The sequence below is a fragment of the Polyodon spathula genome, chromosome 5, assembly GCF_017654505.1.
Source record: "Polyodon spathula isolate WHYD16114869_AA chromosome 5, ASM1765450v1, whole genome shotgun sequence".
Taxonomy (NCBI): Eukaryota; Metazoa; Chordata; class Actinopteri; order Acipenseriformes; family Polyodontidae; genus Polyodon; species Polyodon spathula.
Genome location: NC_054538.1, coordinates 27,491,707 through 27,507,852, shown reverse-complemented (window position 1 = coordinate 27,507,852; position 16,146 = coordinate 27,491,707). Strand labels below are relative to the sequence as shown.

The 16,146-nt window shown below is 36.9% G+C and overlaps 1 protein-coding gene across 2 annotated transcripts; it reads left to right on the top strand.

Moving 5' to 3' along the window:
- Nucleotides 1–2,905: 2,905 nt before the first annotated feature.
- Nucleotides 2,906–13,386, top strand: thumpd2 (THUMP domain containing 2). Of its 2 annotated transcripts, XM_041250194.1 has the most exons (11): nt 2,906–3,340; nt 3,450–3,508; nt 4,527–4,659; nt 4,984–5,396; nt 5,567–5,644; nt 8,419–8,471; nt 9,609–9,696; nt 9,985–10,056; nt 11,840–11,954; nt 12,364–12,484; nt 12,970–13,386. In XM_041250194.1, the coding sequence occupies exons 2-11, from the start codon at nt 3,458–3,460 to the stop codon at nt 13,280–13,282; spliced, it is 1,437 nt and encodes a 478-aa protein (XP_041106128.1). In that variant the 5' UTR covers nt 2,906–3,340; nt 3,450–3,457; the 3' UTR covers nt 13,283–13,386. The 2 variants fall into 2 exon arrangements, with proteins under 2 accessions (XP_041106128.1, XP_041106127.1); XM_041250193.1 differs by having other exon boundaries at nt 2,907–3,508.
- Nucleotides 13,387–16,146: the final 2,760 nt, after the last annotated feature.

Here is a 16,146-nt window from a genome sequence, read left to right as displayed (position 1 = left end):
TAAAAGTGCGTATTAGCACTTTAAACTTGCAGCTTCTGTGTCTGGGTCTCCTGCCTGCCAGTTACCAGCCTTCGCTGTGACACTGTCCAGTTCACAGTATGCCAAAGGGCCAGTAAAGCAATCATGCGCACATCCATTTGATCTTTTTACATTTAATATCATGGAATTAAGTAAATAAGCTATCCAACAGTTATATTAAAGTTACTTACTAAATGCTAAAACATTTTCAATAAAGAAATACTTACCTGGGTGTGTCCCACTTTGCAGAGACACAATGCCAGATTTTCCGTATTTCTTCACTTAAAATGAAAAAAGCAACAGGCACACCACATCCTGTTTTACTTCAAATCAGCATACAGTGCAAATGAATAAGCAGAGACTCCTTTGTATGAAGCATCTAAAAAAAAAATCATGTCACTTTCATGTTTCTGTAACTGCAGAAGCTGCCATTCAGTGGACAAAACAAGTATGAGAGGCTGTGACACACTACGTGCTGGTGGCTAATAAAATAATTCACTATTTTTAAGGCCTTTTTACCATTTTATCCACACTAGAGGAATCATCAATATCCAGGTATTGTCTTAATACGTAGTGTTCTTTAATTACTTTAACATCACGGGGTGTGACCATGTATCAGTGGGCCTGTAAACCATTAAACCCTCGCTGTTCTGCCCACACTGCTGCTCTAACAGCTACACCAGTTATCAGGAAATCTTGTGCCAAATGCACAACTGTCAGTAGTTCAGGCTGAATCTGATTCACTTTTTGCTGACTAGGATCTTTCAGATCATGCTCATTATGAAAAGGTTGAAGTCGCAACACACATCCATTGAAAGAGGTTTCACAAATTAATGTAAAACTAATATAGGCCTTGCAACCATTAGCTCTTGTTTTGCATGGGCCCCCATGTGATTTTCCTGTTGCTTTGTTTGAGCTCTCACATCGATAATAAACACAGCTTTTAGCCTGATGTTTTGCTGAAAAGAACCCCTTCCCCATTAAAGCTAAGAATTTGCAAATGTTCAAGAATAAAATCGTCCTCCGACGTGTTGTTAAGTAGGTAAAATATTCTTAGTACATTTGGGCTGAAATCTTTCTTTAGTGAATCTTCTAGAGATTTAATCCAGTAGTGATCCATTAATAGGTTCTGAAACAACATATATGTTTATCAGGCAAATTACAGTATGAATATCATATAATTAATTAATAGGAAAGTATACGGCATATCCTGAATTTATACAATACAATTACGGACATTTCAGGCAGCTAAAGATTGCACTGACTGAAACCTGTCTGGCAGGCAGCTATAGACTGCACTGACTGACACCTGCAGCTATAGCCTGCATTGACTGACACCTGCAGCTATAGCCTGCACTGACTGACACCTGCAGCTATAGCCTACACTGACTGACACCTGCAGCTATAGCCTGCATTGACTGACACTTGTAGCTATGCACTGCACTGACTGACACCTGTCTGGAAGGCAGCTATGGACTGCTCTGACTGTAACCTACATGTAGTATACTGCATATTGCAGTGGTCTGCTTGCTGAAGTCAACGTTCAAAGTTCTTTACGAAGCGTTAAATGCTCCCTACTTTTGTAGTGGTATGACAGTCAACAGCAGTTTAGTCTTAACCATGTAACTACAAAAACAGCAAACGTGCATTTCGCAAAAATCACTTTTTTACATTTTTGTTCTAAAAAAAAGTGGGTAAGGGCGTCTGCTCAATAATAATAATAATAATAATAATAATAATAATAATAATAATAATGTAATATAAGGACAGTGCTAGAGGTTATTATAGGTAAACAAATACAAATCTAACTTTAAATATACTCATTTATAAATATCTAATGTATGTACATAGGTTTTTAGGTTTAAAACTTAAAACTATCTGGCCGGCTTTCAAACTCCAGTAGAGAGAAAATGGCGTTGCTGTAGTGTAGAAGTGAGTACTTCGTCTCACTGCATGCAAAGCATTATTTGTGGTAAATTATACTGAGAGATCGGCATGAATTTTTTCGATGGAAAGTCAATGGAGGCGTAAGAAATTTTGCTGGTTTGTGCTGGTTTTCGCCATGTTAAAAAATGCATCAAACTTTTGAAGTAGATTTTACATTTACCCAAGGCCTTTTGAAAAAAACAGCAACATTAGCAAATTATGACACTTGGTAATTATTATGAAAAACGCTATATTCTTAGCACTGTCCTGTTCCGCGGCGCATGCGCAGAAACATCGCTCTAAAGAAGCGATGACTGCATATGGTTTTGATTGATAATGACAGATTATGAATATCCAGATCATACAATACAAAACTAAATATAATAATAGATGTTTAGAAAAATGCAGTACTTTTATTGTATTCATTTAATACACATATTACGACATATATTTTTAATAAAACAAATAGAAGCGTATTCATTAAATCATTTAACAGTCCGGTACCATCGATTACTTTAGAAATACATAACATTGCAACATAAAATATTATCAAGACACAGCTATATAGCAGTAAACAAACTCCCGGTAGTTACTTGGACAAAGTAGGTAAAAAATGTAATGTTCCTCCGTATATTTGTTATAAAACCATTTCACAAATAATGAACTTACACAAAAACAGTAATAAAATATATCTGATATGATCTAGCTTTTAAATTTCCCGTTACCAGCTTCCGAAAGCTGTCAATGGATATATCATAGACGACATGCGCGATCAGCCGTAACTGTATTCACTGCGCTTGCGCCGCAGAACAGGACAGCGCTCACAAAATAGCATTTTTCATAATAATTACGTATTGTCATAATTTGCTAATGTTGCCGTTTTATAAGACTTTGGGCAAATGTGAAATCTACTTCAAAAGTTTGATGCTTTTTTTAAAAAAAATTTTAACATGGCTAAAACCAGCACAAACCAGAATTTCTTACGCCTCCATTGACTATCCATAGAAAAAAAAACTATGCCGAGTGCCGAGCCCTCTTTATATACCACAATGCTTTGCGCGCATTAAAACGGAACTAAAGGCAGAGTCGAGTATCTTGTTAAATAGACTATAGTTTTGTGCTCTTTTGTTGTTATCTATCTGGGAGGCGCTTTTGGCTGCAAACTTATTCTTCTTGTGTTATATTAGTTTATCCACGTGGGTCCTCCCTGCCCTGTTCCGTTTCCGTATCGATAACAGAAAGCATGCAGGCTTCGCTGAAGAAAATGAGTCTAGTGTCTGTGGGCTTCTGTGATAACAATTAGCCTGTATCGGTGTTAGCCGTTAAATTACCCGAGTCTCATCAGCAGCAGAATACAGCACAGGTTTCAGTGACGCAGATAATCAGATTTAAAAACGTCAGTACAAATTTGTTCACAACTTTGCTTTGCCTTTGTTCACAACAAGAAGTAGAAATGTCAGGAACAAGTTGTGTTTTACGTCCATACCGGTATTTTTGTACTGCAGGAAAAGGCATGGAACAATTTCTTGTTCAAGAAGTCATTTCAAAACTGACAGCTTTTGATGTGAGTATCGAAGTTGCTAAAGAAATTAAATTAATTAATGTGTCATTTATGTAGATTGGTGCTGTCTGCATTGCATTGCTTTTCGGTCTCTCTCTCTCTCTCTCTCTCTCATATATATATATATATATATATATATATATATATATATATATATATATATATATATATATATTATATATATATATATATATATATAATGTGGCTTGAGGTTACAGTAAAATGACAAATTCACTCAGTTAAATTCTTACGTTTTTACAAATGCACATGCCAGATTGCTGTTGACTTAGTTGGTCCAGTATTCATCAGGGGAGTCTTCTGGTCCTGCTCAATACACTACCGAATGCCGTTTCTACACAGTAGCAGCATTGTTATGTGCTTTGTAGTATTTGTTTGTTTACCATTTCTATTTAAAAAAATAAATAAATCACTTCCTGTGTCGTTGTTCAGATTTACAAAACGGGAAGCAACATAATCTATGGTGGTGCATTTAAATAATAATTTTGAACATACAGGATAAGTGATCAAATGTTTAGAACTGTTTTGTTTTTAGTACTTGTATAATCATACAACTGAGTGAAACAAGATATGACAAAATCGACTTCTAACTTAATCAAGTGTGTTAAGTTGGTAGGTTGTAAGGTTCAGAGTAGGTGAATAAAACGATTCAGTTGTCTCTTATACTTGTGTGTATTAATTAAATTGAAAGGCTGGATTTAAACAGTGCATTAAAAATGAACATTAAAGTGACCTTTTAATTGTAATTATCTAAAAGCATTTTACACTGACAGGAAAACGGATGTTTTGTTAAAGGATACATACATAACCCTTGCAACACCCCTGCTATATAATTACATGACAGCACAGAGCTGTCAGAAGCAACCTTAATTGGCTGATTTGTTTTGCAGCCTTTTTCTCTTCTCAAACAAGTCATAAGTCATGACCTGGTAATATAACTGATGCAGCTTCACAACATCGACTATACTTTACCATATATTGTATTGTCGTTGTTGTCTTTTAGGTGGAACAGGTACCAGGCAAAGTCTTCTTCACAACCAGTGCAAATGTGAAAACGCTGCAAGGACTAAAATCAGCGGAAAGGTTATTTCTGCTGTTGAAGAAAGAGCCTCCCATAAGTGTGCCATGGAATACAGGTATACATGTTTTTTTGTTGTGTTTTTAAAAAAAAAAAAAAAAAAAAAAAAAATGTAATTCAAGTCCTAATTGCAGTGTTAGCTATCCTTGGAAAGGCAGCTGTTAATTGGAACTGTAGCAGAATTTATTTTGTATTATTTGTATTTTTATTTATTAGTCAGTACCCTCACCCACCCAGCATAAGGTACCTTTGTTAACAAGGAGTATTTTTTATATGTGTTTGAGTGTAATATGGAATAATTGGCATTCCCATTGCAATACAGTGTTATTTCTAAATGGTAATGCTGAAGTACACAACATGTCATCTATGTTTTTAATCTCAGGAAAGGCAAAACATGTAATTCAGAAGAAAATAATTGGAGATGATAGAGTATGGATGGATACGCTTTCTACTTGGCAGATACTTCAGAGAGCTTTAAATGACAGTTCTTCATATAAAAGCAACACCAAAAACAGCCGGAAGAGAAAATGGGAGGAGGAAGGCCACAAAGAGTGTAATAAGAAAATGAACCTGGAGGGAGGATTCTTGGGAAGTCCATCGCAAGTTGATCTTGAAAGAATCCCAGATCAGGAGAGCATTCAGTTGGACTCAGTAATCTGTGGGGACGATAGGAAGAGTTCTGTGCGTGAAAAGGTCTCTCAGGAAGATGTTTCATTGAACCCCAAAGAACTGTCAGCATTGTTCAGAGTTTCTTGCCGCTGTAGTGGCAGTGTTGCTAAGAGATTTAATGCACAGGTAATAAATTAAATTAAAATGAGTCTATTTGTACACAAATTAGTTCCCATCATGTACAGGAAAGGAGGACTGGTGCACTTGAAAAGAAAGACGGTGGTATTTTAACTTGCCAACATTTATGTTCTCACTACAGTGTCATTACCAAAAGCTGTATTTTCATTCTTTTTTAGGAGCTTGGACAAATTATTGGAACTGCTTTAACTAAACGGCTTGGATGGAAAGCAGAGCTGAGAGACCCAGATGTCGAGGTAATGTAGCAACATAGGTCTAACGTTATTATTGAGCTCCTCAGAATTCCATCATCTTCAAGTAGGTGGTGTTTTCTAGACACTCCAGCCCATACAGTATGTATACAGCATCAAGGCACAGTTCTGTTGACCCTAGACCAGGAACCAGCGTTTTAATGTCATTTTTAAATGATTTGCTTTATCTTTTAAAATGCCTAAAAACACACTCCAATAAAGCTTTGGGGTTAAACATCACCATCAGATACAGAAAACAGTATGCACCAGTTAACATAATAAACAGTATAAATTAAGGTAATACTCTCAACTTTATATAGAAGTACCTCCACGCTTTGCTTTCAAAAAAACTTTCCTTGACAAAGGTATGTTGAACATGCTGAAATGTTAAAAGGGAAGTTGACTCTTTTGAGCAAAACCTTTTATCTTTCTATCTAATAAATAATAATAATCTTTATTTTTATATAGTGCCTTTCGTAGTGGACCACCATCACCAAGCGCTTTACAAGATACGAGACTACAGGTGTGTGACTTATGCATCAGCTGCATTGTCACTTACAACAACGTCTCACCCCAAAGATGCAGCACAAGGAGGTTAATATGCTGTATATCGAGGGCCACGGTATAGCGAAAGACCCATGCTAAAAACAAATAGGCTAATAACAAATACTCTACAACCACTCCCTCGTTTTATCGGGTGCCTCAGGGTCCAGTATAAATCCTTTACGCAACCTGCTTTTTCTCTTTTTTTTTTTAAGAACATAAGAACATAAGAAAGTTTACAAACGAGAGGAGGCCATTCGGCCCATCTTGCTCGTTTGGTTGTTAGTAGCTTATTGATCCCAAAATCTCATCAAGCAGCTTCTTGAAGGATCCCAGGGTGTCAGCTTCAACAACATTACTGGGGAGTTGATTCCAGACCCTCACAATTCTCTGTGTAAAAAAACTGTATAAAAAGCAGTGGACCGCTTTAATTCGTACAGCGGAGAGCAGTTGCTTCTCAACTTCAGACTCCAGTTAATTTCATGAGTCTTCCTCTCCTTTCTCAAATGCACAAACCTGCTGCATTGAAATAATCCATTCCCAACATAGGAGGCTTGTTTGCAAGGGAGCTGACATCACTGCCTTGTGACTTTTCCTAGTGCATTGCTGCCACACGTGACAGTTGGCTAAAATAAAAAGCGCTTCAGCAAGTAGATATTTAATTTGCTTTATGTTATTGTGCAATACGTGTGTATATTATAACAGTATGATATTAATGTTTTGTTTTTAATTGTTTTGTATATTTTGGTTTGTGATGTGTAGTACGAAATAAAACCGACAGTGATTCTAAGTGCCTGTGTATGTTGCAGCGAAGGCAGGGGTTCCCAAACTTTTTTTTTTTTTTTTTTTTACCTGAGGCCCACCACCTGTTCAGCTGCATTGGGCACTGCTGCCCATTATTAGCACTCTTTGGGGAAAATGCCAAATTAAAACATTTAATATGTTTAAACTTTTAACATTATAAATAAACCTAATCTAAATAAATATTTTGAAAGGAAATCACACTGAGAATATGCACTGAGTGAAAATTATTTTCTTTGAAACACTTTAATATTAGTAAATAAAATACAGTAAATACAGTATAATTGTAAATGTCGAAAAACTACTCGCTTCTAAATCTTTTGTAGTCATCTTTGTATTACTTTAGTATAAATACATGTTAATTTGGATTCATATGTTGTTTTTTTCTGACTTCATGTGAACGAAATGACACACATTTTCCCATTGGAAATAGTGATATTTTGAAATATCACTGTCCTGGTCACAGAAGCAAAGTTTGTGGGAAATAATAGCCATTTTCTATACTTTTGAGGCATAAGCAATTAGGAAATAACACTTACTACCCAGGAACAAAAATTGTGTTACATAGTGATAATTGAACATTTTATAAATGCAGTTGTTTTTCTTGGTCATCAAACAAGAAAGGAGTGCATGTCTCTTATTATTCCCATTCACAAATACCTGAACAGGAATCACTTCTGAGTAAAACCAGTAAACCGTGCACAAAAACATAACTCTTAAATCCTAATTTCTGAACACTGTAACTAAAACGTCTAGCCGTTGCCTCTCGTGCTGAACTGTTATGCACAAAAAAGACGAAACTGTGTGGGCTGCAGACCAGTTTGGGAACCCCTGACCTTAGGCATACGCAGTTAGACAGTAAAAATGGGGAGCCAACTCCAGAACCACGATATATCTGAATCCGCAGTATAGCAAGGGGCGGTATAATGAGGGTGGGTGTATTTGAATCGGTCCATAGAAATTCTGGCATGTGATTAGTTAAAACCTCATCACATGACCATACATAGCTCCAAACAAACTCCCTCAAATTGAGCTTCCTCTCCTCAAACAACAAAACAAAATGGCCAACAACTGCAGACACTGAAGTCGTCATATAAACTTTGTTTTCAGTGTTTTCTGACGTCCTAAAATTCACATAAATCCAACTTGCCGATGTAAACAAATACGACGCTGAGCAACTGAACGGACTCCTCAAAATTCTATGTCGCAGTGAGAAAGCCAAACGGACAGTTCTGTGCCAAAAAAAGTTTAACATATCAAGATCTATGTAGTACACAACCTTAGCATGCTTATTTACTTGACTGATTAAAACAAATATGGAAGTCATATGTTGCTTTCCTGATTTGTCACATATTACCTGAATAAATGAATAGGTCCAGTTTCTGAAAGTCAGCTCTTCAGGTTCTAATTGCAAGCTTTTTTTTTTTCTTCTCCAGGTTAATGTACACCTAAGTGACGAGCACTGTGTTTTGGGGATCCCAGTTTTCAGGTTTGGAAAACATTTATAAGCTTCTGTATACCACTGTTAGTTTTATACCCTTAATCAGAAAAGAAAATGTATACTTTTTTTAACACATTTTCTTTTCTGATTTCTCCCTGGAAACCAGATGGTGAAGGATATGCATGACTTCTAGTGCTTCGTTTTTTGGTAATAAAGGATATCCTCATCGGAACACCTCACTTGAATTTGTCTGATTTTGATTAAACTGCCCCAGGGCTTTTATGAATGTTGAGGATATAGTTCATGGTCACCAACTTTATTATGATAGCAACACCTATAGTGTTATTTATATCTAGAGCACTGCGTTTTTTGGCCTGACAGGAAACGGAAGCTCTGACTAGCACTTAAGCAAATGTGTAATTTAGCGCAAGTCACGGTTTTGAATTAATTTGAATGAACTAATCTGCTTTGCTTCGTGTTTAAATGCAGAGAAAACCGCATATCTAGTACTTCTGTGCCATAACGAAACAGCTTTCCTTAACAAAAGCTTCAACCCTAACTGACAGGAGAAGGCTCTTTATTGTGCATCACGTAATAAAATATAATATGCATTTTTAGAACTAGACAAAACTGTTCAATTAAGAGATGTGTACATAGGTCCCTGAGTGACTCATCCAGTTAAAGCGCTGCCGTTGGGAGCGCAGGATGAGTCACACAGCTTAGACGGTACAGTTCGCATCCAGTGCTGTGCAAAGAGGCGGAACTTTGCTGGGGGGGGGGGGGGGGGGGGGGGGCACATTGGCTCTGACGCTCCAGGGGTGGGGGATGGGAAACTGGCAGGGACTGCTTCTCATCGTGGAACAGCGAACCCTACTGGCCAGACACCGAGCACATTCAGAGTGGTAAGAGGCAGGGCTGGTCTCTGTTCTCTGGGATCAGTAGCCCACTCACCTCTGCTCTGGATTGCTTGGGGTAAAAACGATTTTGGCTTTAGGCGCAGGACGCTCACACACCCTCAGAACATCTGCTGTGTAGGGAATCGCTGCGGTGAGGATTAAAAACATAATTAGACATTCCAAATTGGGGGAAAATAAAAAATAATAATTGGTCACGCTAAAAAAATAAATAAATAAATAGAGAGAGAGAGATGTGTACATTAAAACCAAATTATTCTTTATTCTTCAGGCTTCCTTTAGCTCATAGGACATATATTAAAACAACAGGACTTAGATCAACTATTGCTTGGGCTATGGTGTCTCTGGCTGATATCAAGGTATCAGTAACAACTCATACTTTCTTTTATATTGTTAGTATAAAACTGAGGGAACACGAAGCCACTTTGTGGCTTGGAACTTGGTTTCAGGAGACAAGGTTTCAGACCACTGCATGGCACACCAGGGGAGTTTGATACAGCCAGTTTGCCTCAAACTTGGTCTCTTGGAACCAGGTTTGAAGCTACTACTCTTGAAAATGTGGCTTTGTTTTCCCTCAGCTTTAGAAACATGTATATGCAGAGTTTTACTGGGTATCTTGTAATAATACAGTATTTGTTGTTACATAGGCTGGCACGACCTTGTTGGACCCAATGTGTGGGGTTGGCACCATTCTTTTAGAAGCTGCTGAAGATTGGCAGGTATGGCTGATTGATGTAAAAGTAGTAAAACTGTATCTTAAGTATGTTTACTTAGTCAGCACTTATCTGGCATATTTCATGCAGTTTAACTATTTTGATTGTAAAAAAATGATAGAGGTACAGTATAAATGTTCATTATGAATAATTTTATTTTTAAACCTCAAGCTTGGTAGTACAATTATACCAGAGCAAAACACATTTTTCTGAGAGGAATTAAGCTAGCAAAATACAGCTTGCACTACGAAGGTGTTAATGTTGAGCACGATGTGTCATTCTAGTTTTGTACTGTTAAAATTATTTAATTCCTCTGAAAAGTTGCATTTGCTAATGGGTCCCAAAGTGTTGAAACATACCCCAGTTCTTGTAGTGTTCTGCACGTAACATTCACACCAAATAAAAACTTGCAAAGTATCATATTCACAACTCCAAAATATTCTCCTGTTAGAATTTCATTTTATGTTGAATTTTGACTTTCTCTGCTGTCTAGCAGGGTATAACCCTTTTAAACTACTTAAATCGCTTGTTTTCTTGCATGCCTCAGCTACAATTGTGCAGCATTTTTCTTTTTTCAGTATCTCTGTTACAAATAGACCTTCTTCTTTTCTCAAGTGTCAAACCAATTCTTATCCAGCTTAATTATATGAAGCTGTTTAAACCCACGAAAGATGATCGTATGGCATATCACATACAAAACAGCCCATGTTTGCTGCCTTCCCACTCTTTGGATGGGAGAAGTTAAGTTGGTATCAGAAAGGTACATTAGTGTGTATTATTGTTGTTTTACTCAGTTACATATATACTCAATTATATATGCACTGAGTGTACAAAACATTAGGAACAGCTGCTTTTTCCATGAAATAGACTGACGAGGTGAATCCAGGTGAAAGCTATGATCCCTTATTGATGTAACCTGTTAAATCCACTTAAATCAGTGTAGATGGGACAATTTTTTGAGGGGGAAGTCATTCATTGTGATTTCCATGTTTACCACTCTGTGAAGCAATTCATTCAGGGAAAGCCAATAGGATTTGGCATCAAGTTCTGGTCCCTCTGTAATCCAGGAAGTTATAGCATGAAGGTCAAGTTATGTGAAGGCAGAGAGCAGGAAGCAGGTAAAATATGGTACTGCAGTAAAATATGGTACTGGCCAATTGTTTGTCTCTGCCTGAATGGTGCTGTTGTAAATGAAAGCCTGCTGTATCAGCTGGTGGAAACTGTACTCTCTCCAGAATTTACCAGGCCATTGTTTTGTCACTTCTGGTGCTCCTCGGATTCTAAGAGCCAGAGCTGTTTGTGCCAGAAGAGAAAACTACACAAAGTGTATCTACCTGAAGTGCAGAGATGGCCTTCACATGTTTTGTGGAGTATCGTACAAAATAAAGTTCATCGCTGTTGAACATCATTTTTGTGGTTTTATAGAAAATATACAAGTGGGTACAGGTCATTATAAGTATAGGTCTGTTTCAAATATTCACCCATAATTATTTGACGGCACAGGGAACTATCACAAGATAAGATTTAAAAAAAAAAAAAAAAAAAAAAAAAAAAGTTATTGTAAAACTTTTTTGCATGCAGACTTTGTGGATGTCTTCAAAAACATGTAAAAAGGAAGTGTCTGACAGTTAGATTTATGTTCAGTTGTTAATCTATTGAATGTTTGTTTTTTATTTATTTTTTTATTGTTATGTACTTTTTAATTTACTTTTATATCATTTAAAAATTACTAATTTCAGAAAAAAAAGCTATGAGATTTTATAAATGTGTTTTCTCCCATTATTTTCAGGGTGCATTTTTTCTGGGGTTTGACATTAATGAATCACAACTGAAAGAAGCGTACAATAATGTGCAGTTTGCAAATCTGACTGAGAAAATTGACCTAATCAGAGCATCAGTGATGGGTAAGATACAAATAGAATTGAAAATAGTCACTATCACTTATCTTATTTGTCACTTCAGGACAACATGATTAACAAATTACATAACCAGGTAAAATTTTGACTTGTTTGGTACTTGGCACTGCTTTGAAATTTGAATCCACATCCTTCACCAACCAGAAATCAGGTGGAGATTGGGAAGAAGACTGAAAGCACAGTAAAGAGAGGTTTAAATGTACTTGGCTTGAATTTTTGGTAGCTGCCACTGGTAGAAGGTTGACATCAATAAGCGAGTTACATCCATAGGTCTTTAGTCCAATCTGCATGACTTTTGGTAATTCTCTGGATATTCACAAACTTGTCGTGATCTTTCCTACCCTGTACTGTATAAATAAAGCAGATTATTTATTTTACGCACTGTTTTATTTCACAGAGATGCCGCTCCTGTCAGCTAGTGTCGATGCTATAGTTTGTGACATTCCATTTGGGAGAAAATTCAACAGTGAAACCGATATGAGAACAATGCTGCCAGATATTCTAAAAGAAATGGAAAGGTAACTAGTTTTACTGTACATGAAGCTGCTGCATACTGCCAAGCTGCTGTTTTATATGTGGTGGGAATTTACATTTGAAGCCATCTGCTGCAAGTACTTCATATGTGCTGCTTTTTTTTAACAGAAAAATTGAGTTTGAATTTTCTGACTGGCTGTTATTTTAAAATAGTGAACAGGTTCCTTCCCTGACTAGATTTCAGGGGGTGCGTATCCCTGGCAACGAGGGTATGGTTGAGGGGCCTGCTCGTGTGAGATGTCAAACAGTATTATAGATATGTCTTGTAAAGACATTCTTTAACATCAGAATTTCGCAATCTTTATGTACACACGTCACAATTACGATTTGATCTGTCTAGAGAACCGCTTATCCAATTTTGATAAATTCTAACAAGTTGGTGTGGATCATGATACTGATAGCTATTTATTGTCATGGTGCTGTGTGTGTTCATAACATATTTTTTAGCTTACCGTTACCTGTATTTTAGGGTGCTTTGTGTTGGTGGGAACCTCGTGCTGCTGCTAAGTCCTCAGCTCTCCATGCACTTGAAGAAGTATTTTAATAAAGAATGTAAGGCAGCCAATAATGCTATTTCATCTTCTGGGTACTCTGAAGACGCAGGGACATCTTCTCAAGATACGAATGAGAAGATGGTTCCATTCGCTAGGGAAGCCACACTAAAGGAAAACTGTAATTCTTTGTCAAATGGATTTGTTTCTTTAGTACCAAATGGCACATACAGAGTAAGCCTAGGGGCAACTGATGCACTCATACACAGGTACAAAAAGGTTTCTGTCTGAATGTCTTTCAGCAAACACTTCATGTACACAATTATATGTGGTTAGCTGTTCAATTGTAACATTATTCTGCAAATAAATATTTTTTTACCTTTCTTTTTAATTGACAGATTGTGTCCTGTTTTCTTTTTTTCCCCACCAACATGTGCATTGACAGCAAGGGTTCTTTCTGTTGATATTTATTCACTTTGATTTAATCGAAGCCACAACACTGTAAACGTGCTAAAGAATGCCCTGTCCAGTTTTCAATTCAATAGTATAAGTTGTTCTCTAGTTACATAAGAACATAAGAACATAAGAAAGTTTACAAACGAGAGGAGGCCATTCGGCCCATCTTGCTCGTTTGGTTGTTAGTAGCTTATTGATCCCAAAATCTCATCAAGCAGCTTCTTGAAGGATCCCAGGGTGTCAGCTTCAACAACATTACTGGGGAGTTGATTCCAGACCCTCACAATTCTCTGTGTAAAAAATCTCCTATTTTCTGTTCTGAATGCCCCTTTTTCTAAACTCCATTTGTGACCCCTGGTCCTTGTTTCTTTTTTCAGGCTGAAAAAGTCCCTTGCGTCGACACTGTCAATACCTTTTAGAATTTTGAATGCTTGAATTAGGTCGCCACGTAGTCTTCTTTGTTCAAGACTGAACAGATTCAATTCTTTTAGCCTGTCTGCATATGACATGCCTTTTAAGCCCGGAATAATTCTGGTCGCTCTTCTTTGCACTCTTTCTAGAGCAGCAATATCTTTTTTATAGCGAGGTGACCAGAACTGCACACAATATTCAAGATGAGGTCTTACAAGTGCATTGTACAGTTTTAACATTACTTCCCTTGATTTAAATTCAACACTTTTCACAATGTATCCGAGCATCTTGTTAGCCTTTTTTATAGCTTCCCCACATTGCCTAGATGAAGACATTTCTGAGTCAACAAAAACTCCTAGGTCTTTTTCATAGATTCCTTCTCCAATTTCAGTATCTCCCATATGATATTTATAATGTACATTTTTATTTCCTGCGTGCAGTACCTTACACTTTTCTCTATAAATGTCATTTGCCATGTGTCTGCCCAGTTCTGAATCTTGTCTAGATCATTTTGAATGACCTTTGCTGCTGCAAAAGTGTTTGCCACTCCTCCTACTTTTGTGTCATCTGCAAATTTAACAAGTTTGCTTACTATACCAGAATCTAAATCATTAATGTAGATTAGGAATAGCAGAGGACCTAATACTGATCCCTGTGGTACACCGCTGGTTACCACACTCCATTCTGAGGTTTTTCCTCTAATCAGTACTTTCTGTTTTCTACATGTTAACCACTCCCTAATCCATGTACATGTGTTTCCTTGAATCCCAACTGCGTTCAGTTTGAGAATTAATCTTTTGTGCGGGACTTTGTCAAAAGCTTTCTGGAAATCTAAATAAACCATGTCATATGCTTTGCAATTATCCATTATCGATGTTGCATCCTCAAAAAAATCAAGCAAGTTAGTAAGACACGATCTCCCTTTCCTAAAACAATGCTGACTGTCTCCCAGGATACTGTTACCATATAGGTAATTTTCCATTTTGGATCTTATTATAGTTTCCATAAGTTTGCATATAATAGAAGTCAGGCTTACTGGTCTGTAGTTACCTGGTTCAGTTTTGTTTCCCTTTTTGTGGATCGGTATTACGTTTGCAATTTTCCAGTCTGTCGGTACCACCCCTGTGTCAAGAGACTGCTGCATGATCTTGGTTAGCGGTTTGTAAATTACTTCTTTCATTTCTTTGAGTACTACTGGGAGGATCTCATCCGGCCCAGGGGATTTGTTTATTTTAAGAGCTCCTAGTCCCTTTAACACTTCTGCCTCAGTTATGCTAAAGTTATTTAAAACTGGATAGGAACTGGATGACATGTGGGGCATGTTGTCAGTATCTTCCTTTGTAAAAACTTGTGAAAAGTAATCATTTAACATATTTGCTATTTTTTTTTCTTCCTCTATGATTTTGCCATTTGTATCTCTTAAACATTTAATCTCCTCTTTGAATGTTCTCTTGCTGTTGTAATATTGGAAAAACATTTTGGAATTGGTTTTAGCTCCCTTAGCAATGTTCATTTCTATTTCTCTCTTGGCCTTTCTAACTTCCTTTTTGACTTGCATTTGCAGTTCTGTGTACTCTTTCTGTGTACTTTCTTTTTGGTCCTTTTTTAATGCTCTGTAAAGTGCCTTTTTTCGCTGAATATTTTTTTTAATTGATCTATTAAACCATTTTGGCAATTTAGTTTTACATTTAGATTTGTCTACTTTAGGGATATAATTGTTTTGCGCCTCTAGTACTACATTTTTGAAGAACAACCATCCTTCTTCTGTGGGTGTTTTCTCTATTTTACTCCAATCTACTTCTGTTAGTCTCTGTTTCATGCCTTCATAGTTTGCTTTTCTAAAATTGTAAACCTTAGCTTTAGTCTTTACTTTTGAGGATTTAAAAAACACTTCAAATGAGACCATGTTGTGGTCTGAGTTTGCCAGTGGTTCTCTGACCTCTGTTTTAGTTATTCTATCTTCGTTATTTGAAAAGACTAAATCAAGGCATGCCTCCCCTCTAGTCGGTGCCTTGACAAATTGTGTTAGGAAGCAGTCATTTGTCATTTCCACCATTTCTATTTCATCCTTCGCGCTACCCACCGGGTTTTCCCATTTGATTTGGGGGAAGTTGAAATCCCCCATTAGTATGGCTTCTCCTTTGCTACACACATTTCTAATGTCATTGTATAACAGATTATTGTGCTCACCGTCTGAATCTGGCGGTCTATAGCATGCTCCTATTATTATGCCTTTTGAATTTTTGTCTGTTATTCTGACCCATATTGATTCGGTTTTATTTTCTTTG